At 46.1% G+C, this 26,809-nt stretch overlaps 1 protein-coding gene across 1 annotated transcript in view; it reads left to right on the top strand.

Moving 5' to 3' along the window:
- Positions 1-19,810: 19,810 nt before the first annotated feature.
- LOC128325048 (P-selectin-like) overlaps positions 19,811-26,809 on the top strand; it is a 30,434-nt gene continuing 23,435 nt past the window's right edge. The window contains exons 1-3 of the mRNA XM_053250418.1: positions 19,811-19,946; positions 24,274-24,346; positions 25,732-26,112. Coding sequence (XP_053106393.1) covers positions 19,944-19,946; positions 24,274-24,346; positions 25,732-26,112 — 457 coding nt within the window. The 5' untranslated portion in view covers positions 19,811-19,943. The remainder of the gene's footprint in view (positions 19,947-24,273; positions 24,347-25,731; positions 26,113-26,809) is intronic.

The following is a 26,809-nucleotide window of genomic DNA, read 5'->3' as shown; positions in this document are numbered from 1 at the left end:
ACTAAAGTTATGGCTTTCGCCAGAAGATCCAAGACCTGCCCCAGGAGTATGGGCATAAGGTTGAACAGGTTGCCTGTTTCAAATATCTGGTGTGGCCCTACATGCCTCTGGCTCAAAAAATGCCCGCTGCAACCATGTCACCCTCACCGCACAGAAGAGCTCCAGTGCCATTCTAAAATCCCTACAGACTAGGTGGCCAATACATTCTCGCAGCGCTCAAATTGAGGCCAAGCCATTGGCGCAGCTCCTCTATGGTGCCCATTTGGGGGGCCCTTCCAATTTTGCCCCATTGGAGCGGGTTCAGTCAAAATTTCTAAGAGCAGCCTTACAAGTGCCATGCTGTGTCTCAAATGCCACCCTACATTTGGAAACGGTACTCAGAGGCATCTTGCCTTTGAGGCTGGAGGTGGCCAATAGCCCTCCGACTAGTAGTCGCTGATAGATCTCTCCTCCATGAAGTTATCCAAACCCCTCTTAAAGCCATCCAGGTTGTTGGCTGTCACCACATCTCGTGGCAGAGAATTCCACAATTTGAGTATGTGTTGTGTGAAAAAGTACTTCCGTTTGTCGGTCCTACATTTCCTGGCAATCAATTTCATGGAATGACCCCTGGTTCTAGTGTTATGTGAAAGAGAGAAGAATTTCTCTCTATCCACTTTCTCCATACCATGCATGATTTTATAGACCTCTATCATGTCTCCCCACAGTCATCTTTTTTCTAAACTAAAAAGCCCCAGGTGTTGTAGCCTTGCCTCATACTTGGAACAGAATGCTCTCAGTAGTGGCGCTTGAATTGTATAACTCCCTTAGCCTACAACTCCACCTGGCTCACACACTTGCCACATTTCGCTATGGCATGAAGATGTTCTTATTCAAGCAGGCATGTTTGCTCTGTCTTGAGTTGCTGATGATTGTGATTCCATGGTTTCTGCTGCTGAGCTTGCTGTTTTTGATACTGGCTAATATACTGTGCAACATTATGTGCACCTTATAGTGTTCACACAGTTGCCCAAGAGTGCTTTTGTGCAAACACAAAAATTGTGCAAACACAGTTGTGCAATGGTATCCCATTCCCAAAGCTCAAGAGATACTTCCAGCTTTTGGGATTACATCTTCTGTCATTCGCAACTCAGGATTTTGTAGGTAAAGAGATGTTATCCTAGAACTGACTTTGTAAAATACTTTTCAGACACATGCTATTGCTCGTAGGGATGTGCATGAAATGGATTTTGCAATTCGTTTCAAGCTTGAAATGAATAACAATATCCTCAAATTGATTTGTCGAAAAAGCAGCCAAAGCTGGTGGCTCGATGAAATAAACCTCGAAACACTCAAAACATTGTGAGTGTTTCAAGTGCCATTTTGAGGCTGTTTCCTCAGGAAGAGCAGGTCTACTAATTGGGGTTGGCGGGTAGACCAGTCCTCCATGGCAGACTGACATGCTAAGTCCAGGCGGAGGCCTGGTCTACCCACCAACCCCAATTAGTAGATTAGTTCTGCCTGGAAAAAATGGCGCTTGAAACACTTAATACACTTAACACTTAATCAGAAGAGATGTTGGGTTTATTAGGCTGGAATCCTTATACTGGTGCTGTATTTTTTTTATTTTGGTTAAAATTGAGTTTTGGACAGACGGGTTTACCCTCTTTGGCTATGAATGATGGTTTTAATTCAAGCTGGTAACAAGCTGTGTTGAGTAAATTTTCTTTTTTTGGCCTCTCCTTAGATGATTTGCATACTGTAGTAATTGAGCAAGCCAGGAAGTTAGTTAAGCAACGTGTCCTGGATATAGAAGTTCAACAAGAAGGTGCGTGGATTAAGCAGAGTTTATACTTAGGGAGTCAAGCTATTAATCTTAAACCAGCTAAGTACTTTGATGTGGTGCTTGTCCCTAAATTTAGACGAGCCCTCACTTTAGCATGTTTAAATGTTCTTCCTACAGCAGTATTGGATGGCAGGTTTAAGGGAGTTCCACTATTTTTACGACTTTGCCCATGTGGCAAAGGGGTTATAGAATCCACCTCGCATGTGATTATTTATTGTAATTTTTATAATGAACCCTGTTTAAGACTTATATCTCCTATGTTAGATAATTTGCCTGGCCGGTCTGATGAATTTTACTTAAATTATCTTTTAACTAATGTGGACACTGATATTATCTCTGATATGGCCAGGTTTCGTTATATTATTTGTAAAATACGTACTGGTTTATTGTAAATATTTGCTGGTAATGACCGAATAAACTTATATCTATCTATCACTTAATACAGGGCTGTTTCGTTTTGAGTGCAAAGCAGGCTTTTTACTTTAAGGGAGTTTTGAGCTTGAAACACTCAAAACAGCCTATTTCGAGCTCGAATCGATTTGAACATCTCTAATTGCTTGAAGAAATGGGATGATATAATCTTGCAAGTGTTCTGCGTGAAAACATGAATGTGTGGAGTAGAGGTGTGCAAAAAAGTGCATATTTTCTTTCTTGCCACTGATCTTCAGTTAGGTGCACAATTTTTAAATTTTGCAGGTGGCCATTTGTTTGATCTTCCTAGCACAGAACAAAAACTTAATTCACTTTCTCTCATGGGTGGTTAAGCCATTCTAATACGGTATGATAATGTTTTAATATAACTTTATGGTTGAAAACTATCTGGACTACATTAAGTATAATCCAAAATCAATAAAATGTATCTATATATCCACTGGCGGAGCTACCATAATGCAAAAGTGTTCAAAGCACACGGGCCGCTGCCTCCAAGGAGCCGCTGCCTCTCCTCCCCCTCCCCCCCCCCCACGCATTTCAAAGGCAGGCAGGCAGTACTTGTCTTGGGCATCCCCCACTCTCCACCTCCGCTACAGGGCCGCCGCCCCCACCCCCCTTCCTCCCTCCCTCACCCATCCCATCTCTGATGATTACCATTTACCACCCCTCAGCGCCAGCCTAACTAGCTAAAGACAGGCAGGAAAGAGCTGCTCCTGGGCTGCATTGCAAAAGCAGTTCTAATGGATATCTCGCCATCTGGTGTTCTCTGACTATTGTTCCCTGGCCTCCCGAGGCGAGAGGCAGAGAGAGCCCAGGAGCTGCATGGGTGCTCTTGAGGCAGCGGAGCCACCAGAAAGCCCACAGCCTCAGGTCTCTCCCCTCCCGCCCTTGCGCGGGAATCGCCAGGCTGGGCGGGAACGAGGCTCCTGAAGGAAGGTTTTCTGCTGTTGTGAGTCTTTTCCATGCTCAGAGAGCCGCAGCGAGGCGACCGCCGCCTGCTGCTCGCACAAACTGGGCTCAAAAGTTTTAAAGACGCTCAGCTGATATGCTCGTTGCTTCCATGCCTTTTCCTTGAAGCTGGACAAGCACCAGCCAGAGGGCTCCAGCTTCGCGTGTGGAGGGGTGGTGGTGGCGGAAAACAGAGGAGCAGCGCCTGCCAGTCAGCAGGAAAGGATGGTTACTCAGACCAAGCAATGTCAACATGTAAGTTCCCTCTCAGCACTGTGCTTCTCGACTGGATGGGAAGGAACAAGCTCTCCTTTTCCCTTTCCTTTCCTTTCTCCCCCTCCCCCGCCCCCCTCAAACCCTGTGAATGCCTTTCTGATGCCAGCCCCTTTAGCAGTTAAAGTTTAACTGTAACTGCAACTCCCGAATGGAGCCTCAAGGCTCCCTTCCTCAACAACTGAACTGACTCAGAAAAGATCAAAAAGGCTTGCTTGCATTCATTAAAATGTAGCACAGCCTAGGCAGGTTTTAGTGGAAAGCTTCCCTTTGCATCACAATTAACGTGGCATATACTGGTTTGCAATATGCATACTGGGGAAGCAGTGTGTGTGTACACACAAAGGGGGAAGAAGAAGAACAAAAGAGACCGCTCTTTTTATCCGGGGATGATGAGGTCAGTTTGATTTTACGGACAACTATTGATGTATGTGGAGCATTTGCAGGGCAGTTCCCTGTATCTGCTGACACTTTGCAGGAGAAACAATTATGTTAACTGGCTAAAACATTCGTCCTTTTGCAAATCTTGGGGCTTAAGCACTTAACTTCAGCTGAGCTACTACTCACTGCCAGACCACGCCTCCAGTATCTGACATCAGAAGTGGGGGGCAGGGTTAGCGGGGGCGCCCGCTGCGGCCGCACACGGGCCGCCGGTGGGCTAGCTACGCCCCTGTATATATCACAATAAAGTTTTTGGAAGATGATCAATAAGATCTCAAAAATTAAGATCTCTGGATTAGACTTCGTCTAATTCAAACGTGTTTGGCAAAATTACAAGACTGATCAAATATTGACAAAACTATGACCTGACATTTTATCTTTCAATCAAAATGCGACACTGTGACCGCATGGGAATATTTGTCTACACTTCCTCCATTCATCAATAACATTTTGGAAATGAATTATCTGATTTGATCTTTTCAGTCAGACACACAGAGATCATCTCTCACAAACTTCAGTTGTGAATAGGAATGTGACAAAATGTGATTCAGCGTCCGAACCATGTCACATTCCCTTTAAAACACTTCATTAAGAACAAAAGTACAGCAACTGCTAGTTTTTATGTCAGTATAGAAAGAAGCACAGCAAATAAACCCTCCTCTGTAAGAAATAGCTTGAAACACTTTTTCTGTAAGACCAAGCGACATGCCCACTTACCAGTCCTTCCAAACACTGATGTAGCAAGAAGTGGGAGAACATTCATAGTTCTGATTTGTGAATGAGGTGAAGTCAAACAATATAGCTATGAAAGTATTGGGTTTCACTTGACCCAATCATGGTCAGATGATGTGTCAACTTTTCCACAATGGCAATAAACCACAAATTTTGATACCAAGTGTCGAGTCATCGTCTTATTTCCCAGTGTTTTGCTATGGACATCCTTGCAGCAATTAACATAAATACAATCAAATCTCTGGATAACAGAAGAGAATTCTCCCCAGAAAATATATTTAATAGTACGAATTGTGGATTCAAGCTTTGATTCATAATTTTGCTCCTTTCCTTAAAGGGCTCAGACCAAAAAAGGAGAAAAAGGGGCAGTTCCACCATATATGAAAATGTTCCCCTTGTTGTACAACCGTTCCAGCAAAGGGGGAAGCAACTTTTCTTAATATGAGCTAATTTTGATAGAGTCAGGTACCATTTTACAATACACTCTGAAGGAGTTCTTAGTTTTTGTTTTATTTATTTATTACATTTTATATCCTGCTCTTCCTCCAAGGAGCCCAGAGCAGTGTACTACATACTTAGGTTTCTCCTCACAACAACCCTGTGAAGTAGGTTAGGCTGAGAGAGAAGTGACTGGTCCAGAGTCACCCAGCTAGTTTCATGGCTGAATGGGGATTTGAATTCAGGTCTCCCCGGTTCTAGTCCAGCACTCTAGCCACTACACCACGCTGGCTCACTTGAGCTCAACAAAATAACTGGCTTCCATTTTCATATACTATTACAATCTGTTTCATTAATTTCCTGTTGAAAATGACTCTCCCAGCCAATTAGGGCCAATTAGAGGATTAGTTATATATGATCAATAATAATATTGTACAATTTGAAAACAGACCTTTGGAGGACTCTGAGGCTTCTAATACCATCCATGGTCTTTCCCAACTCTGCCCACCCAAAACTGCTCAGACTCATGAAGTGGACTGGACTCCTTGGAAGTCTGGAAGTGGAGAGTGGAGAGGGGAAGGTAAATTAATCAGGTTCAGATATATTAATCTGGAGAGCTCTCAGTAGATCGGCTGCTTCTTTTTTTGATGATGCTGAGAAAGTTTTACCATTCTGGTTTACAATCAGGCGGAAAGGATATCCCTATCTATATTTTATGTTGGTCTCCTGTAGGGCAGCCGTGTAAGGGCATAAAGCTTGGCACCTTCACAGGGTTTCTGCAACACGAAGATCTTGGGAAACCAGGACTGACATACCTTGATATTTAATCTCAGGCAGTGAGCGACGCTCTTTCCAAATCTTTTCTTTAATGAAGTAGCAACCAAAGCAGACAATTGTGTCTCTGGGTCTGTGAGAATCGGAGGGCTTTGGTGTTAGAGCTCTGTGTGCTCGTTCAATATCTGCTCTTTCCGACTGAAGGCCTGGGATGAGGCTGTTTCACCACTTCATGAGGAATGCAGGCATGCCCCATGTTTCTTCAGATTCAATCAACCATTTTATCCTCAGATTTTTATGTCTTCCCATATTTTCAAGGTCTTCCAGTTTCAGTTCATTAGATTTCTGTAATTCTCTGAATGCTGCATCATGCGAGATTCCCAGGTTAAAGCTCCATTAGCTGTCTCTGTAATAGTATCTAATTTGCTTGCCATAGTTACTGTTCTGTGTTCTAGGGGGCTTTACGGTTCCTTCTCTTTAAAACTGACTAAGACGTTCCACCATCTTGTCCAGGAGAGCTGTCCGCATAGGATCTGAAGGCTCCTTAGGCATTTTGGCAGGCTTAGGTATCATTTCAAGGCCTGCTTCTGTAAATGAGTGACCCGGTTGTCGGGGGTGACCCTGTGCTTCAAAATAGGATGTAAGGTTCTTTTTATGATTGGACTCCCTGCTGTGTACCCAATCCTGTAGGGATTATTATTTACTCAGGTGAAGGTGTGCAGATGCAGGCTAAAGTTATTCCTTTTGTGTCAGCTGGGTGTGGAGCTCTGAAGTTAGGCAGTCACCTTGGTTGCTGGCTTAGCTCCACCTCCTGGTTAATTCTTCTGTTGTTGTAATCAATTGTTTTAAAAGATTAATCCACAGTGAATGGGTGTGCATGGATGTGATCACTGTGGTGCTTTCCAGAGGACAGCTTAAAATGGCTTCGCAGCATATAGGCAGGATGTGCGTTTGTACGATCTGGGTTTTGACATCCTCTTGCATACAGGAACGTTCGCACAGCCACAGCCTGAATCGGATCTTATCTTGATGTTTCCGGTTTAAAACGTTGTATGTGCATGAGAAAACAGTAGTGTTTGTCTTTCTTTTTGCAGGCTTGTTCCCTTTCTCTGCCAATCTCTGCCTCTCAGTTCCTCTCAGTTCCTCCACATGCCCTCTCCTTCTTTGTGGTGTGTATGTGTGTCTCCTTCTTTATTATTATTATTATTATTATTATTATTATTATTATTATTAATAATTCAATTTCTATACCGCCCTTCCAAAAATGGCTCAGGGCGGTTTACAAAGAGAAATAACAAACAAATAAGATGGCTCCCTGTCCCCAAAGGGCTCACATTCTAAAAAGAAACATAAGACACACACCAGCAACAGTCACTGGAAGTACTGTGCTGGGGGTGGATAGGGCCCTCACCTCCTCCTCAACACTATTGCCCCTCACCTCCTCCCCAACATTCTCTGGATGCTACCCAGCCACCGAGATTGCTGGTGTCGCTGCTGCCACCACTGCTGCTGAGCCACCTCCTTCTACTGAGTTCAGCCATGAAGCCTGGGGAAGAAGGAAGAAGGGAACAGCTTGGGTGGGGCACTGACTGCTTTGCTGTCTTTTGCTTCTGCCCCACCTCTCCTCCAGGTGTGTAACATCTCCTGGGCTGTTGCTGTGCTGGGGCTTCTGCCACTATATAGGGCAGGCTGGCCCAAGGGCATGAGCCAAAGGGCGAGAGCACAAGGGCTCTTGTCCTTGTGGCTCTCAGCCGTGGGGCGAGCTGCCCAGGGCCCTGAAGATCTCTCCCCTTCTGCGCTGAGGATCCTTCTCTCTGCAATTAAGAAGCTAGCAGGAGATGTACAAGTCTGGTCTTGGTTTTGGTTTTTATTAAGCCAAGAAGCTGTGGTGGGTTAGTCTGGGGAGATGTGTCTGGGAGAGCAAAAAAGTGGGTCTGGAGTGGGGGCGGCAATATCACAGGTAGCGGGCAGAGGGAGGTATGGCGGTGGGAGTTGGGCAGGCTGTTACAGGGGAAATCGGTCCAGGCAATTGAGGCCTGTTCCTTTTTCTGGCCCTTCTCCCAACCCTCTGACCCCAGGGAGCTCTGAGAACACTCCCTCGAGGATTAGGGTGCTGCTGCTGAATGCCAGGTCAGTCAATGCAAAAACCTCTCTCATCCACAATTTGATTGTGGATGAGCGTGCTGACCTGGTATGTGTGACGGAGACCTGGTTGGATGCGCTGGGAGGGGTTGGTCTTTCTCAGCTCTGCCCTCCAGGTTTCCAGATCGTGCAACAGCCCCACCTTGAGGGTCGGGGAGGAGGCGTTGCAGTCACCTTTCGAGAGACTCTTCCCGTTTCCAGGTGCCCGGTCAGGCAATCTCAGAATTTCGAGTGTTTGTCCTTGAGGGTGGGCCTCCGAGATAGGCTGGGGATTCTGCTGGTGTACCAACCACCCCTCTGCACTTCAGTCTCCCTACCTGAGCTGGCGGGGGTGGTTTTGGGTTCCCCCAGGCTTATTGTTTTGGGGGATTTCAATGTCCATGCTGAGGCACCCCTAGTGGGTGCGGCTCAGGATTTCATGGCCTCCATGGCAACCATGGGCCTGTCTCAATTGGTATCGGGCCCTACCCACGTGGCGGGACACACTCTAGATCTGGTTTTTGCAGACCGGGAAATAAATGATCTGGAGGTGGGGGAATTTAAGATCACTCCTTTGTCATGGACAGATCATCATCTGGTGGGGTTTAGTTTGACTGCTCCGTCTGCCCTCTGCAGGGGTGGTGGGCCTATTAGGATGGTCCACCCCCGGAGGCTTATGGATCCGCTTGGATTCCAGACGACCCTCGGGGAGTTTCCAGTGTCCAGAGCTGGTGACCCTGTCGAGGCCCTGGTTGACCTCTGGAATGGAGAGATGGCCCGGGCTGTTGACATGGTTGCTCCTAAATGCCCTCTCCGGCTTGGTGAAGCCCGATCTGCTCCTTGGTTTTCCTCAGAGCTTAGGGCGATGAAGCAACTCGGACGATGGCTAGAACGACACTGGAGGAAGAGTCATCACGAATCTGACCGAACACGGGCTAGAGCCCATTTTAGGGACTATGCCGTGGCGGTGGGGGCGGCGAAGAAATGCTTTTTCTCCGCCTCCATTGCGTCTGCTCAGTGCAGACAAACAGAGCTGTTTCATGTGGTGAAAACCTTGCTCCACACATCCCCCCAGACAATGGGGGAGGAGTCATCTATAGCTCTTTGTGATCGGTTTGCCTGTTGCTTTGCAGATAAAGTCGCTTGCATCCGTGCTGACCTGGACTCCAGAGTTTTGGCAGTTCCGGCAGACGTGCCTCTGGTACCATCTGGTCCCATTGTGTTGGATTCTTTTTGGTTGGTGCGGCCTGAGGATGTGGACAAGATCCTGGGCAGTGTGCGGGCGACTTCGTGCGCTCTTGACCCTTGCCCTTCATGGCTAATAAAAGCTGCCAGGGAGGGGACAGGCAGATGGCTGGAGGTGATCGTTAATGCTTCATTAAGGGAGGGCAGGATGCCATCGTGCCTCAAGGAGGCGGTGGTAAGACCACTATTAAAAAAGCCCTCCCTTGATCCCTCCAACCTGGATAACTATAGACCTGTGTCTAACCTTCCCTTTTGGGGCAAGGTGATGGAGCGTGTGGTGGCGTCCCAGCTGCAGAGGGTCTTGGATGATACGGATTATCTGGACCCTTTTCAATCTGGCTTCCGCCCTGGGTATGGGACTGAGACTGCCTTGGTCACTCTAGTGGATGACCTACGCCGAGAACTAGACAGGGGGAGTGCGTCCCTGTTGGTTCTGCTGGACCACTTGGCGGCGTTCAATACCATTGACCATGGTATCCTTCTGGGCCGCCTCTCGAGTATGGGAATCGGAGGCACTGCGTTGCAGTGGTTCCGGTCCTTTCTGGGGGGGAGGGTCCAGAAGGTGGTGCTGCGGGACTACTGCTCGGCCCCGTGACCATTGGCCTGTGGGGTCCTGCAGGGATCGGTCTTGTCCCCCATGCTGTTTAACATTTACATGAAGCCGCTGGGAGAGGTCATCCGGGGATTTGGACTGAGCTGTCAGCAATATGCGGATGACACTCAGCTCTATCTCTCCTTGTCATCTGATCCTAGGGAGGCGGTGGATGTCCTGAATCGGGGGCTGGAGGCCGTGATGGGTTGGATGTGGGCTAACAAACTGAAATTGAATCCGGATTAGACGGAGGTTCTGTTGGTCAGTAGAAGAGCCAATCGGGATGAGGAGATTTTACCGGTTCTGGATGGGGTTGCACTTCCCTTGAAGGAGCAAGTACGCAGCTTGGGGGTACTACTGGACCCGGCTCTGCTTTTGGAAGCTCAGGTGGAGGCGGTGGCCAGGGGTGCCTTTGCATGGCTTCGGCTGGTGCGCCAGCTGCGTCCCTTTCTCAAGAAGGCAGATCTGGCCACGGTTACCCACGCCTTAGTCACGTCACGGCTGGATTACTGCAATGCGCTCTACGTGGGGCTGCCCTTGAAGAATATCCGGAAACTGCAGCTAGTGCACAACGAGGCAGCGAGGGTTTTATCCGGAGCTGCCTGTTGGGACCATATCACCCTCATTTTGAAAGAGCTGCACTGGCTGCCGGTTCGTTTCCGGGTCCAATTCAAGGTGCTGGTTTCAACCTTTAAAGCCCTAAACGGTTTGGGCCCGGGGTATTTGAGGGACCGCCTGCTCCCAAGGGTTGCTGACCACGTGACGAGGACATCTGAGGGGGCCCTGCTCCGGGTGCCGACAATGAGGGAGGCCCGGCTGTCGTGCACTTGGGACAGGGCCTTCTCTGTTGCTGCTCCTAGACTCTGGAATGCTCTCCCGGTGGCCATTTGTTCCTCGGACTCCATCATGGCTTTTAGAAAGCTTTTAAAGACTTGGCTTTTTACCCAGGCTTTTACATAATCGTTTTTACTGCTGCTTCTGTGTGTTTTTATCTGTTGTATTGTTTTTATCCCTGTTTTATATGTTTTTTGCTTGATGTTTTTATTGCTTGATGTTTTATTGCTTTTTATTGTATGTTTTAATTTTTGTAAACCGCCTTGGGGTTTACTTTTAACGAAAGGCGGTATAGAAATGTAAAAATAAATAAAAATAAATAAAAAGCCTGCTGAAGGGGCAGTCCCCGATTCCGAGGTGGATGCCTTTTTGAGAGGGACGGTGGCAGTGGCCAGGGAGGCGGGGAGGGTTCTTCCTCCCTGCCACCCCACCGCAACTCCCCAGCTTTGCCAGCAATCTCCCGTCCTGATTTGCTTCACGTGTGGGGGTTGTTTCCTTTCCTCCTCCTTTCTCTCCCCCTCTCCCCTCAAAGCCTCATTCAGTTCTGGCCACAAAGACTTTATTCCCGTTCTGAAGCCGGTTGGGGTTAGTGTAGGACTTTACACCACTTACTCCCTTGCTCAAGCTTGCAGTCTGGAAAGAGCCAGCGTCTGCCTAGTCTTAGGAGTGCAGTCAACACCATCACTGCCTTAAGAGGTACAATAGGTTCTATGACTTTTCCTTACATTTCTTTCTAACTTGGGGCTGCAGGAAAGGCTCTCCCAAATGCAGTCTTATTTAAACTGCAGGCAATTGATTGACAGAGAGCTGAAGATGGTTTGAGTGCGGTTCATGACACACATGTTCACTCCACAGTTGCCTCTAGTCAAACAGCTTTTGCAGTTCTTGTAACAAGACATAAACCTGCAAAAGCTGCTAGAACCAAAGTGCCGATAGAGCCAAATAAATATATGTGTACACTATGGGAAGTAGTGTCTCTTTCAAACCACTTTCAGTTATTGTGGGGCCAAACTCAATGTGGCAGAAGCGGCCAGTTTGTCCACATATCTGCTCCATTCATGTATAAAGTGGGGAATGGACGAGTGTCTACTTTTTACCATGAAAAATGCATGGAGGGGCGCTGTGCCTCCTCCCTCCCTCCCTCTCCTTACCTCTCTGCATACCATCACTTCAGGCACTCTCCTCCCCATCTGGCTTTGAATACCCAAAGTGAGTAAACTGGAGAGAAACGTGCTTGAAGTGACAGAGAGTGCAGGAAGGTAAGTGGGGGGAGGAGGTGGGAGGTTAAGTCCTCTTCACCCAGGCAACTTCTGTGGCAGACATTTTCCTCAGCCCCACTCGGGCAGTAAAAGACATTTGGCTGTCTGAGGTGAAGGACAATACGATGCTCCCGTAATCTGTTAGAGTGTGAGAGACAGCGGGGGAAGGAGCACCCTAGTGAGGCAAGGAGCGGGAAATGAACAACATGCCTCAGTTGAGTGAGGAAGGTCAGCAGGGGACCAGCACTTGCTGCCTAGTGTACCTCTTGTGTCTCCGCCTGAGGTGACTGCACCACCCTGCCTCATGTAAAAGCTACCCCTGGCCCATTTTGGGGCCTCCTAGTAATTTTGGCCCGCTGGAAGCTGTACAGTCTAAATTTATTAGAGCTATTCTTCAAGTTCCCCCCTGCATTCTCAATTTTCTCACCAGATGAGGAGTAGGTCTCGCTAGGGTTGAATCGGGCTACTGGACCTGTATTATAAAGTTTTGGTTAAAACTGGTTTTTGCCAATATAGGCCTGGCTTCCTTGGTAACGATTGATGACTTTAACCATAAGTGGAAGACCTTGGTTAAAAATAAACTTCTTCAATTTGGGTTCTTCCATGAGGAAATTCTTAGATTAGGACATGATCAGGCCTGGCAGGTTATCAAGCAGTGTATTGCTGATACAGAATTACAAGTGGATACAGCCTGTTTAAAGAGTGGTATCTATCTGGGGAAACAACTTTTTAATTCCAAACCGGCAGCATATTTAGATAATATTCTTATCCCTAAATTTAGGCATCCATTTACTCTTGCCCGCCTAAATGCCCTTCTGACGGCTGTTAAGGATGGTAGATATAAAGGGATTCCATTTAATTTAAGGATTTGCCCCTGTGGAATGGGTGCTGTAGAAACTACCCCTCATGTTATTTTATATTGTAAATTTTATAGCAATGCTCGTTTAAAACTAATTTCTCCTCTCTTGGGGAAGTTTCCAGTTCACTCTGATGAATTTTACTTAGAGTTTTTGAGAGATCACTTTCAATGTGGCTAGGTTTTGCTACATTGTTTGTATTATACGCTCTAGTCTTATGTAATGTTTTTTGTTGTACTGTCTGATCTACAATCGTAATAAAGTTTCTCTATCTATCCTGGCCCATTTGATATGTGAATGGGGAAGACATTTACAGTAATAAATAAGTGTGATCGCCCCCATTACATCTAGCTTGGTCTTTTAAAAGGTTGCCTGTTTCCTGCCAGTTTCTTCAGAAATTCTCCTCCATTGTTCTGTGTTTAGAGGCTGCCTGTTTAATTTGTTCCTCTTGCCATTCAATTATTATTATTATTATCTTGGCTGGTCCTGGACCTATAACAACAAAGATTGGTTGATATTATTTTTACCTTGGATCCAACTGCATGGAAGTTTGGAGACTGAATGTCAATATAATATACATTTGTCATTCATATTGGTCATAATATTCCTCTTATCTATTGTTACACTGGAAAGGGGCCTGATCACATTTCTTGTCTGCTGGACTGAAATGCAACTTCCTCCTTTTGTTTGCTATGGCTCCCTGGAGCTGGATGGATGAACTGGAAAAAGGAGCAGCATGTTTATTTGGTCATAAATGAGCAATGTAAATGTGTGTGGGAAGACAGGACACCTTGCTGTGCAATTTATGGGAAGCTGGGTGAAATCAAAGATTACTATAGAGGAAATGCAATCCAAGATGAGGGTGGGAAAGCCACAAACAGAGAAGACTCGGGCCTCCTTCTCACTGAGATGTAGGGATGTGCCATGCGCATGGGTACTTGGGATGAATGCTGCCGCAGGAGCAAGAAACTGTATGCAGCGGCAGCAGGCAGATAAGGACCTGCTCTCCTCTTATTTAATGATCCTGCTTGCCACTCCCCGGTGTCAAACCAGTTTGGTGCCGAACCAGTGCACAAACCTGGGTTCGTGCACAAACCTGGGTTCGTGCCCATCCCTACTGAGATGATAAACCTACGTCTGGATTGTTCCCTTTCTGATTGTAAATTGGGGGCTTACAAAATGAAAGCTCCTTCATATGCCAGTTCAGACAACGTGTCTGAGCCAGATTCCACTACCCCTGACTAGAGATGTCTAAGAGCACATCCTGCTCCCCTTCCCAGTGCACTTTCCTTCACGTGCATGCGCATGCGTGCCCGTGTGTGTGTAAGGGGGTTCATTTGGACCGCCTTCTCTATTTAGATTGTGTGTGAGGGTTGGTTCAGGCAAGCCCCCTCCATGTGAGTAAGAGCAGGATTGGGGCCCAGGGGGTGACTTGGCAGTTTCCTGGATACCATCATTTAGGGCGCTGCCTGTGGTGGCAGGCATACCACTGGTGAGGTCAGCACTGGTGGAGCCACTTTGGGGGACAGCGAGGGCCAGGCTTCCTGGCCCAAGAACTCGCATGTGGGTGGGCAATTAACAGTTTGGCTTCTGTTTTAATTACGTCCTGGGAGAGATTAGTTTACAATGTGTCTGGGTTTGTCTGGAGATGGGGAAATATTCTCAGATTATGAGGTGACTATTCCAATGGTGGTGGGGAATAGAAGGTTGGGAAGTCAGTGGGTCATTACAGGGGAAGGGAAACCAGAAACCTATTAGCTGTTTCCCCTTCCTGCTGTCCTGCCAGCTCTTTGACCTTGGAGAGCAGTGCCAACTACCTATAGGGCCTCACCTTGCTCCTTTGTAATGCCAGGTCGGTGCAGAACAAGTCAGAAATCAGCTATGATTTGATTTTGATGAAGGGGCCAACCTGGTATGTATTACAGAGACTTGGTTGGGGGAGTCTAGTCCCAGCTTCTCCCTCCAGGGTAATTTGTTGAGGACCAGGTGAGGGGATGTGGGTGGGGAGGTAGAGTGGCTTTGGTTTATAAGAATAACATCTCCTTTACCAGGATTCCTGTTGAAGTGCCAGACCATATTGAATGTGTGTTCTTAAGTTTGGGGACCAGGGATAGACTGGGACTTCTGTTGGTGTACCAATCACCCCATTGCCCAACAGAGTCCCTAACCGAGCTCACAGACTTGGTCTCGGGTTTGGCACTGGAGTCTTCCAGGCTTGTGGTGGTGGGGGACTTCAATGTTCACTTTGGGACCAATTTGTCCGGGGTAGCTCGGGAGTTTATAGCAACTATGACAACTATGGGCCTATCCCAAGTGGTCTTGGGACAGATGCATGTTGCTGGTCACACGCTTGATTTGGTCTTTCACTCTAATCAGGGTGATGTTCCATGGGTAGGGACTCCTGTGATTTCTCCATTCTCATGGACGGTCCACCATCTGGTTAAGGTTGGACTCACGACCAAGTCCCACCTTTGCAGGGTTGAGGGGCCTATTAGGATGGTCTACCCAAGAAAGTTATTGGATCCAATAGGATTCCAAGAAGCCTTGGAGGGATTTAGTGTTGGCTCTGCCAGTGATCCTGTTGATGCCCTGGTGGATAACTGGAACAGCAAGCTTACCAGGGGAGTAGACATTATTGCTCCTAAGTGTCCTCTCCAACTCGCTTTGAAATTAGCCCCTTGGTACACAGAAGAACTACGGGGGCTGAAGCAACAAGGTGGATGACTGGAGCACAAGTGGAGAAAGATTCGGTTCGAACCCAACAGATTACAACATAGAGAGCATTTGAAGATCTATGCTCAGGCAATCTGTGTGGCAAAGAAGCCATTATTTTCTGCATGTATTGCGTCTGCAAACTCACGTCTGGCGGAGTTGTCCAAGGTTGTGAGAAGGTTAGTATGTGCCCCTCCTTTCCTGAATCAGTGTTTGAAACCATCAGTTACCTGCTGTGACATTTTTAAAATGGACAAAATATCTTGTATTTGGGCCGTTTTAGACTCAGATCCCACAATTACTGCAGTGTCTGGTTCAGAGGTGTCCATCAACTCTTCTTATGTGGTTAGGCTGGATCAGTTCCAGTTTGTGACTCCTGAGGATGTGGACGAGCTTCTTGGAATTGTGTGGCCTACCATATGTTCTCTTGACACTTGCCCGACATGGCTTATACTATTTGATGGGGGGCGGGGGGTTGTTGTAGAAGGCTTGGTAAAGATTATAAATGCTTTTCTGAGGGAGGGCAGGATGCCTCCTTGTCTTTAGGAGGCAATTATTAGACCTCTTCTAAAGAAGCTTGTCTTGGATCCCTCAGAGTTAAGCAACTATAGGCTTATCTCTAACTTTCCATGGTTGGGCAAGGTGATTGAGAGGGTGGTAGCCTCCCAACTCCAGGCAGTCTTGGAGGAAACTGATTATCTATACCCATTTCAGACTGGCTTTCAGGCAGGCTATGGCGTGGAGACTGCCTTGGTTGGCCTGACAAATGATCTCCAATTGGGAATCAACAGAGGGAATGTGACTCTGTTGGTCCTTTTGGATCTCTTGGCGGCTTTTGATGCTATCAACTATAGTATCCTTCTGGAGCGTCTGAGGGGGTTAGGAGTGGGAGACACTGCTTTGCGGTGGTTCCGCTCCTACCTCACGGGCAGGTTCCAGATGGTGTCCCTTGGGGACTGCTGTTCTTCAAAATCTGAACTTTGTATGGTGTCCCTCATGGCTCCACATTGTATCTGATGTTGTTTAACATCTACATGAAACCACTGGCAGTGATCATTGGGGGATTTGGTGCAGGGTGTTATCAGTATGCTGATGACACCCAAATCTGTTTCTCCATGTCAACATCATCGGGAGAAGGCATAACCACCCTAAATGCCTGCCTGGAGACAATAATGGGCTGGATGAGGGATAACAAACTGAGGCTTAATTCAGATAAGGCAGAGGTACCTATTGTATGAGGTCAGAACTCGGGAGATGATTTTGATCTGCCTGTTCTGGATGGGGTCTCACTTCCCCAGAAGCAACAGGTACACAGTCTGGGGGTGCTTCTGGATCCCAACCTCTCTCTGGTTCCCCAGGTTTAGGCAGTGGCTAGAGGTACCTTCTATCAGCTGGTGCGGCCCCCCAACTCCCCAGCCCCGGCCAGCTCCGTGACGGAGCAGGCAGTTGTGTGGGCGGCCGCTGCGGCCACTCAGAGCAGACTGCTGCTCGTGTGAGGGGAGAATGGGCTAAGCCCACTCTCCCCGCAAACCCCCTAGAGGCTCTTCTCCATAATCGTGAGAAGAGCCTCAATGTTTTCTTCGCCATGATTCCCACCTCCAATTAAGATCATCTGGGCATTTCCAGACTGCACACTGCAACGTACTCACACCATATCCTCTGAGTGCCCCTCCATATTGCCTGTGTTACCACATTGGTGTCGCTGTGTTGTCAGCAGGGTGAGTTCACATTTCCCACTCCTTGATTCAATTTTTAATGATGTGTTTTTGCCCTACAATGTTGTAAATGCGCTGCAGGAAAGTAGCTGTATTTTTCCGTTGTAGGAAGCTTTGCCCTGCATTTTATTCGTTGTAGTGTTTTGCAGTGTGGACAGTTCTTTGCTTCCACCCATGCTTGCTTCCTCCATCCCCTTGCCTCAGGGAGAGAAACAGGCAGGGAGAAATCTTGGCTTTCCCCTCCTTCCCTCCCGCAGATCCCAAACCCCACACCTCCTTCCTACTCTGCTTGCTTCCAACATAACTGGAGCTTCTCAACACAGAAGGGGAGGGAGGAGATTGAAGAGGTTTTATTATTATTATTTTTAGGAGTGTGCACAAAACCGACTGGCCCAGTTTGGTTCGAGGCCAAACCCAACCGGGCCAGTTTGGTCTGGCACTCCCTTGAACCCCCCCACCACAGTTTGGTTTGGGTTTGGGGGGTTCGCAGACCACAAATGTTATTTTTAATTTTTTTTAACCTTCTACTCTCCCTTGGGGGAGTTCCTGGAGGTGGCGGGGGTGGGTGGGTATCTGCGGAGGTTCCCCCTCCCCCTGCCGGCCTTCTAAATCACCCTCTCGCCCTGTTTCAGGCACTCTTCGGCCATTTTTTTGGCCTTCACCCGGCGGCCATGTTGGGGGCTGGGCGCCTGCTCACATGGCATCTGTGTGGCAATTGGTAGACTTGTCCTCCATGAATTTGTCTAAGCCTCTTTTTTAAAGCCATCCAAGCTGGAGGCCATGATCACATCCTGTGGCAGACAATTCCATAGATTAATTATGTGCTGTGTGAAAAAGTACTTCCTTTTGTTGGTCCTAAATGACCAGGCCTTCAAATTTCATGGGATGACCCTGATTCTAGTGTTGTGAGATAAAGAAAATGTTTCTCTCTGTCCACTCGCCTTACTCCATGCATAATTTTGTACACCTTTATCATGTCTCCCCGTAGGTGCCTCTTTTCCAAACCAAAAAGCCCCAGATGCTGTAGCCTTGCCTCCTAAGGAAGGTTCTTCCTTAGGCCCCTGATAATCTTGGTTGCTTTTTCTGCATCTTTTCCAATTCTACAATGTCCTTATGATACAGTGACCGGAGCTGTATGCAGTACAAGTGGCCCTCATTATTCACATTTTCAACAACTGTGGTTTTGCGTTTTCACAGACAGGTCTTGGAGACTCGGTTTTTTTAATCTGCTGTATAAAAATAAGCTAAAATTCACCTATTGGTGGTTTTGAATGTCTGGAAATGACTCCAATGTCATTTCCAGACACCATTTTACAGTGCAGCAGAACCACCTTGTTTTCCAGGATTTAGAGGGCAAGGGAGAGTACATTATTTTTTTCCTATTTATGCTCCTCTCACTCCATTTTTAACCTTTTTGGGTGTTTAGGAACGTAACCCCTATTTCAACTGGATCACCTTTATCCACGTGCCTGTTAACACTCTCAAAGAACTCCAAGGGGTTAGTGAGGCAAGCCTTGCCCTTGCAGAAGCCATGCTGGTTCTCCTTCAGCAAGGCCTGTTCTTCTATATGTTTAACTATTTTGTTAAATAATAATACTGGTGTACTTAGGCAGCTAGGTAAAGTGTGGTGGGTTTTGATTCAGGCTCCTTGTCCAATACAGCCACATAGTTGGGGCCCAGATGGAGTATATGTAGATGGAATGTTGAAACAACTCTTCATCTTAACTATGCTGGCACTACTGTGCCTGTATAATAGAGGAGGCTGGCTTATCCTGGAGGTGGGTTCCTTGGCCCTTCTCTGGTAGCATATAACTTAAAAGGAGGCAGCCTCAACATGAGGCAATGTGAAGTTTGGGATGCCGTAAATGGCAGAGAGTGGAAGAAGCACAGAGATGGTCTATGGGGCAGAATCCATGGGCCATTTTTTCTGCACAACTTCACTACAATAAATAGTAGTGCTTGCTCATTTCAGTGAGGTATGGGCATACTGGGTTCGCTCACGCAGGGCATACTGGGGCTTCCGGTGGCTCCGTCTCAGAGCCAGCAATCGTGTTGGCGGCCGATCTGGCCGCCCAGGACTCCCTCCCCACTCGTGAGTGGGGAGAGCAGGCTTAGCCTGCTCTTCCCGCTCACTTCCCCAAACCGGGTCTCACGGATTGTGAGACCCGGTCCAATATGTGAGTTCAGATGTAAAACCAAACCATGGTTTGGTGTTAGATGTGCAGGCAGCAAGTCTTGGAGCTTACATCCTCCCTTCTCTCTCCTCCCCTCATGCGCTACAGTGTCTAAGCCTCCTTCCAGCTTCTTTGCCATTGTGCCTGAAAATGACAAACTATGGTCTGTAAAGTTTGTCTGCCAACTAGGCTCACAATTCAGGATCAAACCCTGGTTTGTGCCGTTTCACATGAAATGGATGCTCCTTACTACTTCCCTTGCTGCTGCTGCTCCTGTTGTCATGCCCATAACGTATATAAGAATGATCCTCAGTTGATCCCACCATATGAGAAAGACACTGTTACATGCCTAGAATAATAGCTGGCAAGGAGTTAACTGCATATTTTGTGACTGAGGGCAGCACATTGGAGGAGGCAATAGGAAAAGGATGCAGTTTAGACTGCACACTTTAGAGGAAGTGCTGGCACAAGAAGCCTGCACAGACAGAAGGAGGTGTTAATGCTCATGCCTGCCTACTCCACAATAAAAAGAGAACGTGCAAAGGAGACATAACGAGGAATTGCATTAAACATGGTAAGTGCTGTTTTTTCCTGCATATGTGGCAGAATCCAAAGAACCGGGGTAGAGAAATAAGCGAGGCTTGAGTTTGCTGCAAGCTCATTCTGCTGTTTACTTCTACCCTTGGCATAGCAATGGAATACAGCAGCATCTGGGAGAATAGTTTATTTGTGGATGAACACAAAGTCTCAGGCAATGGAGAAAAGTAGCTTTCAACAGCATTGTCCATTGCCTGGTGATACCCTCTTATAGAGTGAGTGAATGGGTGTGATAATGAGAATAAAGATGTGAAAGTTTGGGGGAAGTTAGGAAACTTAATCATGGGTGGGTGGAGGTGGGGGTCGTTAATAATGTCCCAAAATTCATACATGGAACTTTTAGGGGAAAGTGAAAAAGAAATAGTTCTTTCAGAATGAGCAATGAATTCATATTATTCAAAATAATACAGCAACATTTCCCTCTCAAGATCTTTTATTGTCGGAAATTTTGGACCTTATATTATGGAAAGCTACAGTATGTTCTGTTTTTACAGTGTTTCATAGTGCAGGGATCACTTCCATAAATGATTCTTGAACATTTGGGTGATTCTTGAACACTTGGGAGAACAATATAATATGTGAATCATACAACTTGCTACTCAAAAAGCTGTACATTGAGTTCTACCTACAATCTGGCAAAAGGTTGAGTTGAAATCAGTCAGGCTGAAAGCATTTAGTTGTAACTAGAAGTATCATTTGATTTTAACAGCAATGACTAACTTTTGCTGGATTGTGCCCCTGAGTGTGTACAGTTTGTTGGGGAACAAGATGGGTGTATGACACAGTTATGGTTATGTATGTAATGACATAGGATTGATCTCACTGAACTGGAAAATGTTATGTCAGGATCAATTCTGATTTTAAGTAGAAAAATATATTGAGGTATAATTAATAAACTGTTAGAATTGTGTTGGAGAAGTATATACAATGACTAACTATCATTGGCTGACATGATGCACAGCCAATGAAATGTTTCTGTAATGGTCCGTCCAAGGTCTGCTGCGGACTTCAAAAGTGATTATATTTTAGCATGTGGTTGCAACTCCGTACTGAATCAAAAATTTTGTCAATACAATTTTAATGGATAAAATTAATTGTATGTATTGGCTATATACTAAATAATAATTGAGCATACTCCAACAGGAAGTTGTGCCCCACTGAAATGAATGGGCAGCAGGTAAAAGCAGTTCCCATTAGGGTGAGCCTTTTGTGTGCAGTAGCCAAGTTGTATGGAATATATTAATTCTGAAAGTAAACAATGCCTAATAGAAAATGCAATATTGTAGATGTTTCAGCCTCTCCCTACATTTCTGCTGGGATTTTGAAGGAAAATTTACATTGGTAGTGTGATGCACCCCTTTGGTTCTCAGTCAGTATGCTACTAGGTGCTCCATGTACCAGTTTATACCAGCGGGCTGACTTAACACCCCTGTGTACCAGTCTATGCTTGCGAGCTTAATTTGGTCAGTGATTTGATCCACCAATTCATATCAGCAGGCCGACAACACCCTTGCGGGTCTACGCCTGCAAAGCTGAGAGTGACTCAGCACTCCAGGGAGTTCTCCATACAGCAGGCTTTATCACAAGTTTTCTGGGAGGCTTTGCTGTGAACTCAAAGTTATCCCAAAAACCCAACACAAAAAGTGGGTTTTTTTTAACCCCAGGTATATATTGGGCTACACTCTTAACATGCAGTGAAAAACCCATATTGTGTGTGAAGCGCTCCCCGATTGCTCGCAGGGACTTTGGGGTAAATTTGCCCAGTATGTGAATGCACACCCTCCATTCCGGAGGAGATGTGAGCTAAAGGTCTTTAAAAGCCCTGCATGGAAAACTTGCAGGCACCAATTCACACCAGCGAGTCGACTGAACAGCCCTCCATACCAGTCTATGACTGCAGGTAGGCTCACTGTTCCGAATTACTAGAGAACCCTAGCATCCCAGAATACCGAGGCTCACCCAATGAATGTGTGAGGAGAGACAAGGAATCAAACCAGAGACGTCTTTTATAATTTTACTTAAGGAAATAGATTTGGAGAGGAACAATAGCTATAAGGTCCTGGCAAGGGAAGCTAATCTACCTAACTCTAATACAAGCAGCGTACCTAGCAAAAGAAGGGAAAGGGAAAGGGAGGAGGGGAGCTGGGGCAGGAAAAGTTCATTACCAAAGGTGCAGGGAAACCAATTGATTGGCTAGATTAAGGTTTCTCCTGGTAGTTGAAGATGCTAGAACATAAGAACAGCCCTGCTGGATCAGGCCCAAGGCCCATCTAGTCCAGCATCCTGTTTCACACTGTGGCCAACCAGATGCCGCTGGAAGCCTACAGGCCGGAGTTGAGGGCATGCCCTCTCTCCTGCTGTTACTCTCCTGCAACTGGTACTCAGAGGCATCCTGCCTTTCAGGCTGGAGGTGGCCTATAGCCTTCCAACTCGTAGCCGTTGATAGACCTCTCCTCCATGAAGTTATCCAAACCCCTCTTAAAGCCATGCAGGTTGTTGGCTGTCACATCTTGTGGCAGAGAATTCCACAAGTTGATTATGTGTTGTGTGAAAAAGTACTTCCGGTTTTTTTGGTCCTAAATTTCCTGACAATCAATTTCATGGGATGGCTCCTGGTTCTAGTGTTATGGGAGAGGGAGAAGAATTTCTCTCTATCCACTTTCTCCACATCATGCATGATTTTATAGACCTTTATCTATAAAGGTCTATAAAATCATGCATGTCGATGATTTTCTAAACTAGTCACCTTTTTTCTAAACTAAATAGCCCCAGGTGTTGTAGCCTTGCCTCATAAGAAAGGTACTCTAAGCCCCTGATCATCTTGGTTGCCTTCTTCTGCACCTTTTCCAGTTCTACAATGTCCTTTTTTAGATGTGGTGACCGGAATTGTATACCGTACTCCAAGTGTGACTGCACCATAGTTTTGTATAAGGGCATTATAATATTAGCAGTTTTATTTTCAGTCCCCTTCCTAATGATCCCTAGCATGGAATTGGCCTTTTTCACAGCTGCCGCACATTGAGTTGACACTTTCAACAAGCTGTCCACCACAACCCCAAGATTCCTCTCCTGGTCAGTCACCGACAGCTGAGATCTCATCAATGTATACTTGAATTTGGGGTTTTCTAGGGTTTGAAGAAAAAGATGGAATGCACAATGCTGGGATGCGGGGATACTGTAGTGTTGGAGATGGAGAAGATGCATCTTCTGGACCTTCCCTCTGAGAGTTGGATCTGGAGTCTGCTGGTTATATATTCTTCTTGGTCCTTAACTGCTCTTGGGATCAGTCCTCACATTAGGGGTGTGCATGAACCTGTTCAAACACCAGGTGGTTCGAAGGGTTTGAAGGTGGCGGTGGCAGGGGATAACTTTGAGGGTGGGGGGATAACTTTGAGGGTGGCACCCCCCACCGCATTTCCCCCTCCAGCGCTTGCTTAAAAACCAGTCTGGCGGGGCAGTAGCGTACCTCCCTACCACCCCATCCACTCCTTGGACCGGAAGAGACCGGAAGTAGCGTGCAGACATGTGCAGCAGTAGGGGGTTCCTTAGTTTAACCACACATTGTGTAGAAATACTTCCTTATGTCTGTCTTGAATCTCCAGGCATTTAGTTTCAGCTTCAGCGGATGACGCCACATTCTAATATATTGAGACAGAGAGACTCACTATCCACTTGATCCCTGCTATGCATAATTTAATATACCTCTGTCATGCCCCTCTCCCCACTTACCTGCCTCATTTCTAAACTAAAAAGGCCCAAATATTTTAGAGTTCCCTCATAGGGGAGTTGCTCTGTCCCCTGATAATTCTGGTTGCCCTTTTCTGCACCTTTTCTAGCTCTACAGCATCCTTTTAAAGGTGTGGTGACCAGAACTGTACATAGTATTTCAAGTATGGTTGCACTATAGGTTTATATAGGGGCATTACTATATTGCCAAATTTATTTTCAATCCCATTCCTATTCCTAGCCACTGTTATGAGGCTTATTTGATTAAAACCGAATAAATTTGTTTTAAAAGTGGTTAACTTTGACTGAGTGGTGTAAACTCCTTGGAGCAGGGACCTGTTTGTGTGTGTGTGTGTGTGTGTTTGTTTGTTTACAGTGTAAAGCACTATGTGCATTGATGGTGCTGTATACATAACATAAAGAAGCAGCAGCAGCAGCAAGGCAATCCTCTGAAGTTTAGAACTTAGGTCTGACTCAGTATATCGCAGCTTCCTATGTTCCTAACTTGCATTTTAAATATTACTCACATTGCCTACATTCAGCTGGCTTAATAACAAATACTTATTTTTTACCCAAAGGGTGTGACCAGTGGAAGGTCTTTATACAGATGGACAATTGATTGCATATTGTTCTTCACTTTCACTAGCTGTGGTAAGTATTAATAAGACCTACTAAAAAATAAATTGTCATTTGGTTTCATAATGACCTTGCTGTAGAAGGATATGAAGCAACTCCTGAGAGGAAGTTGTGCAAGCAGGAATGTGATTGAGGCTACCCTGGTGTTAGTATTGGCCACCAGAGACAGATTAGGGTATTTCACTGGCAATTCCATTTTTTAAAGAGAGAGAGAGAGAGAGGTTCGATTAGCACACATCTCAGTACTTGTTGCCAGGGACTCATTTCCTGGAAATTGTGAAAGCTTCTTGCTCATAGTACATAATCTTCTAAAAAGCAATGTTCTGTCCCTCCATGCTTGTAGAGAAAAGCTTTAAAGACACAAAAAAGCAGATTTTTTCCCTACACCTTAACTGGCTTACATAGTTATTGAACGATACTTAAAATCACATACATTGTTAAAGCCCAAAATAATGAAAATGAATAGAACGTCTGCTAAAAGTTCTTCATCCAGAGCAGGGCCAGACGGAGGGCACTGAGAGGGCGATGGAATGTATGTGGGGAGGGCGCCGGGTTTTGAGCAGAATGGGTACTTAAGGGTGGGAGTATTCACTGCTACTGGGTGCAGCAGGGCACCCCGTTGGTGGGGCGCACCAGGAATATGCCCTGTTGCCCTGTGGGCCAGTCCGAGCCTGATCCAGAGGAAGGATTTTCCCTCATAGCTTTATGGTCCCTGGCTTTCTCCAGACAGTCTCAACAGCTTGCCCATAACTCTTGAATCCCATCCTTTCTTTCCCTTCTATCATTCTGCTAATGCATCTTTAAAAATAATTATGTAGCACTTGGTTCCCAATTTAGTGATAAGGATGGTTTTCTTGGGGGAAAATGTTCTAGTGGCAAATGCAATTTGTGAGCACAAATGTAAATTCTTAGAAAGGAAATCAGTCAAAACTATTTCACTAGGTTGGAATTGCCGTGAGGGAGAAAGAATAATCAGAACATAGAGCAGGAGAGTAATATCTGCCTCATTGTCCTGCTTCTCCCCCTTTTTAGGACTGCCCACTTTTAATAGACAAGAACTCTGTGCCTTTTAATGGAAGCACATTAGGCAACAAATTCAACAAGTGCAGCTCTTCCTTATAGCACTGAGCTGGTAAAGCTGCTCTTCTTGAATTTCTGCATGATGCAACTGTTAAAATCATAGCACTTCTGTCTGTTTTTAAAAAGTGGTTTCCTTTCCCTTTCTGGGCAGGGACAGCATTGCCTGTGCTCTGCTTCTGTACAGTGCCTTGCACATTACTGGTGCTAAACTGAAAAATAATTCTTATTTCCAGTAAGAAAGTTGAATTAATTACTACTTAACTGAGGATCATGTTGGCAGCCCTATTCTAATGCTGCTCTGCGTCTTATGGTTCTTGCAGGGCTCTGGCTTCATGTGGATACTTGGACTTACCATGCTGGTCAATCAGACTTGTCATGGGAAAAGGCAAGGGAGTTTTGCAAAACCTACTATACTGACTTGGTGGCAATCCAAAATAAAGAAGAAATTGCTCATCTCAATGCTAACTTCAAATTCGTTCCATCATACTACTGGATTGGGATCAGGAAGATTAACAATGTTTGGACTTGGGTTGGAACCAACAAAACCCTGACGAAGGAGGCAGAGAACTGGGCGAAGAAGGAGCCCAACAACAGGCGTTCTGATGAGGACTGTGTTGAGATTTACATTAAGAGGCCCATTGAGTCTGGCAAGTGGAATGATGAGCGCTGTAGTAGAAAAAAGCGAGCCCTCTGCTACCAAGGTAATGACATGTTCCATATTGTACCTTTTATCGCAGTCTCTAAACATGAGATTCTACTTTCCAGCTCTACTATGGGGGCGAGGGTTGTTTGCCACCTGCTTCACTAGCCCAGCTTTCATGCCTTTAACAGCAGCTGGACACTCAGAAATTAAGCAGGCGAAGCTTATGATCTTTGCTGTTCAAGGCATAGGAGAAAGCAATGAATGAAAAAGGAGGACAGGCATTTCAAAAAAAGAAGAGGCGCGGAGGAAGAAAAGGGGACACAGCTTGAGTTATACAAGTCAACGTGCATCCATGACATGTATTAAAAGTAAAACATCCAAAATAGTACAAATAGCCAAAGCAATGCAAGTAGTAACAAAGTCCCACAGTTGCTCTACAGATTTAAGGGAGCCCTGGTAGTCTGTAGAAGCAAAAACAACAAACAGTCTTGTGGCACCTTAAAGACTAACACATTTATTAAATCATAAACTCTCACTTTGTCAGATGCATGGAGTGTTATCCTCAGTTGGCAGGTATACACAATCTCAATCTCTCTCTCTCTCTCTCTCTCTCTCTCTCACACACACACACACACACACACACACACACACCACCACCACCACCACCACCACCACAACTACTACTACTAAAAACAGGGGTGTCAAATGGCAGGAAATGCAAGAGGCCTAAATGGACTCCTGGACATTTTCTGGAC

The sequence above is a fragment of the Hemicordylus capensis genome, chromosome 4, assembly GCF_027244095.1.
Source record: "Hemicordylus capensis ecotype Gifberg chromosome 4, rHemCap1.1.pri, whole genome shotgun sequence".
NCBI classification, from domain to species: domain Eukaryota; kingdom Metazoa; phylum Chordata; class Lepidosauria; order Squamata; family Cordylidae; genus Hemicordylus; species Hemicordylus capensis.
The sequence above is the reverse complement of the archived record's forward strand: the minus strand, read 5'-3'. Positions and strand labels throughout refer to the sequence as shown.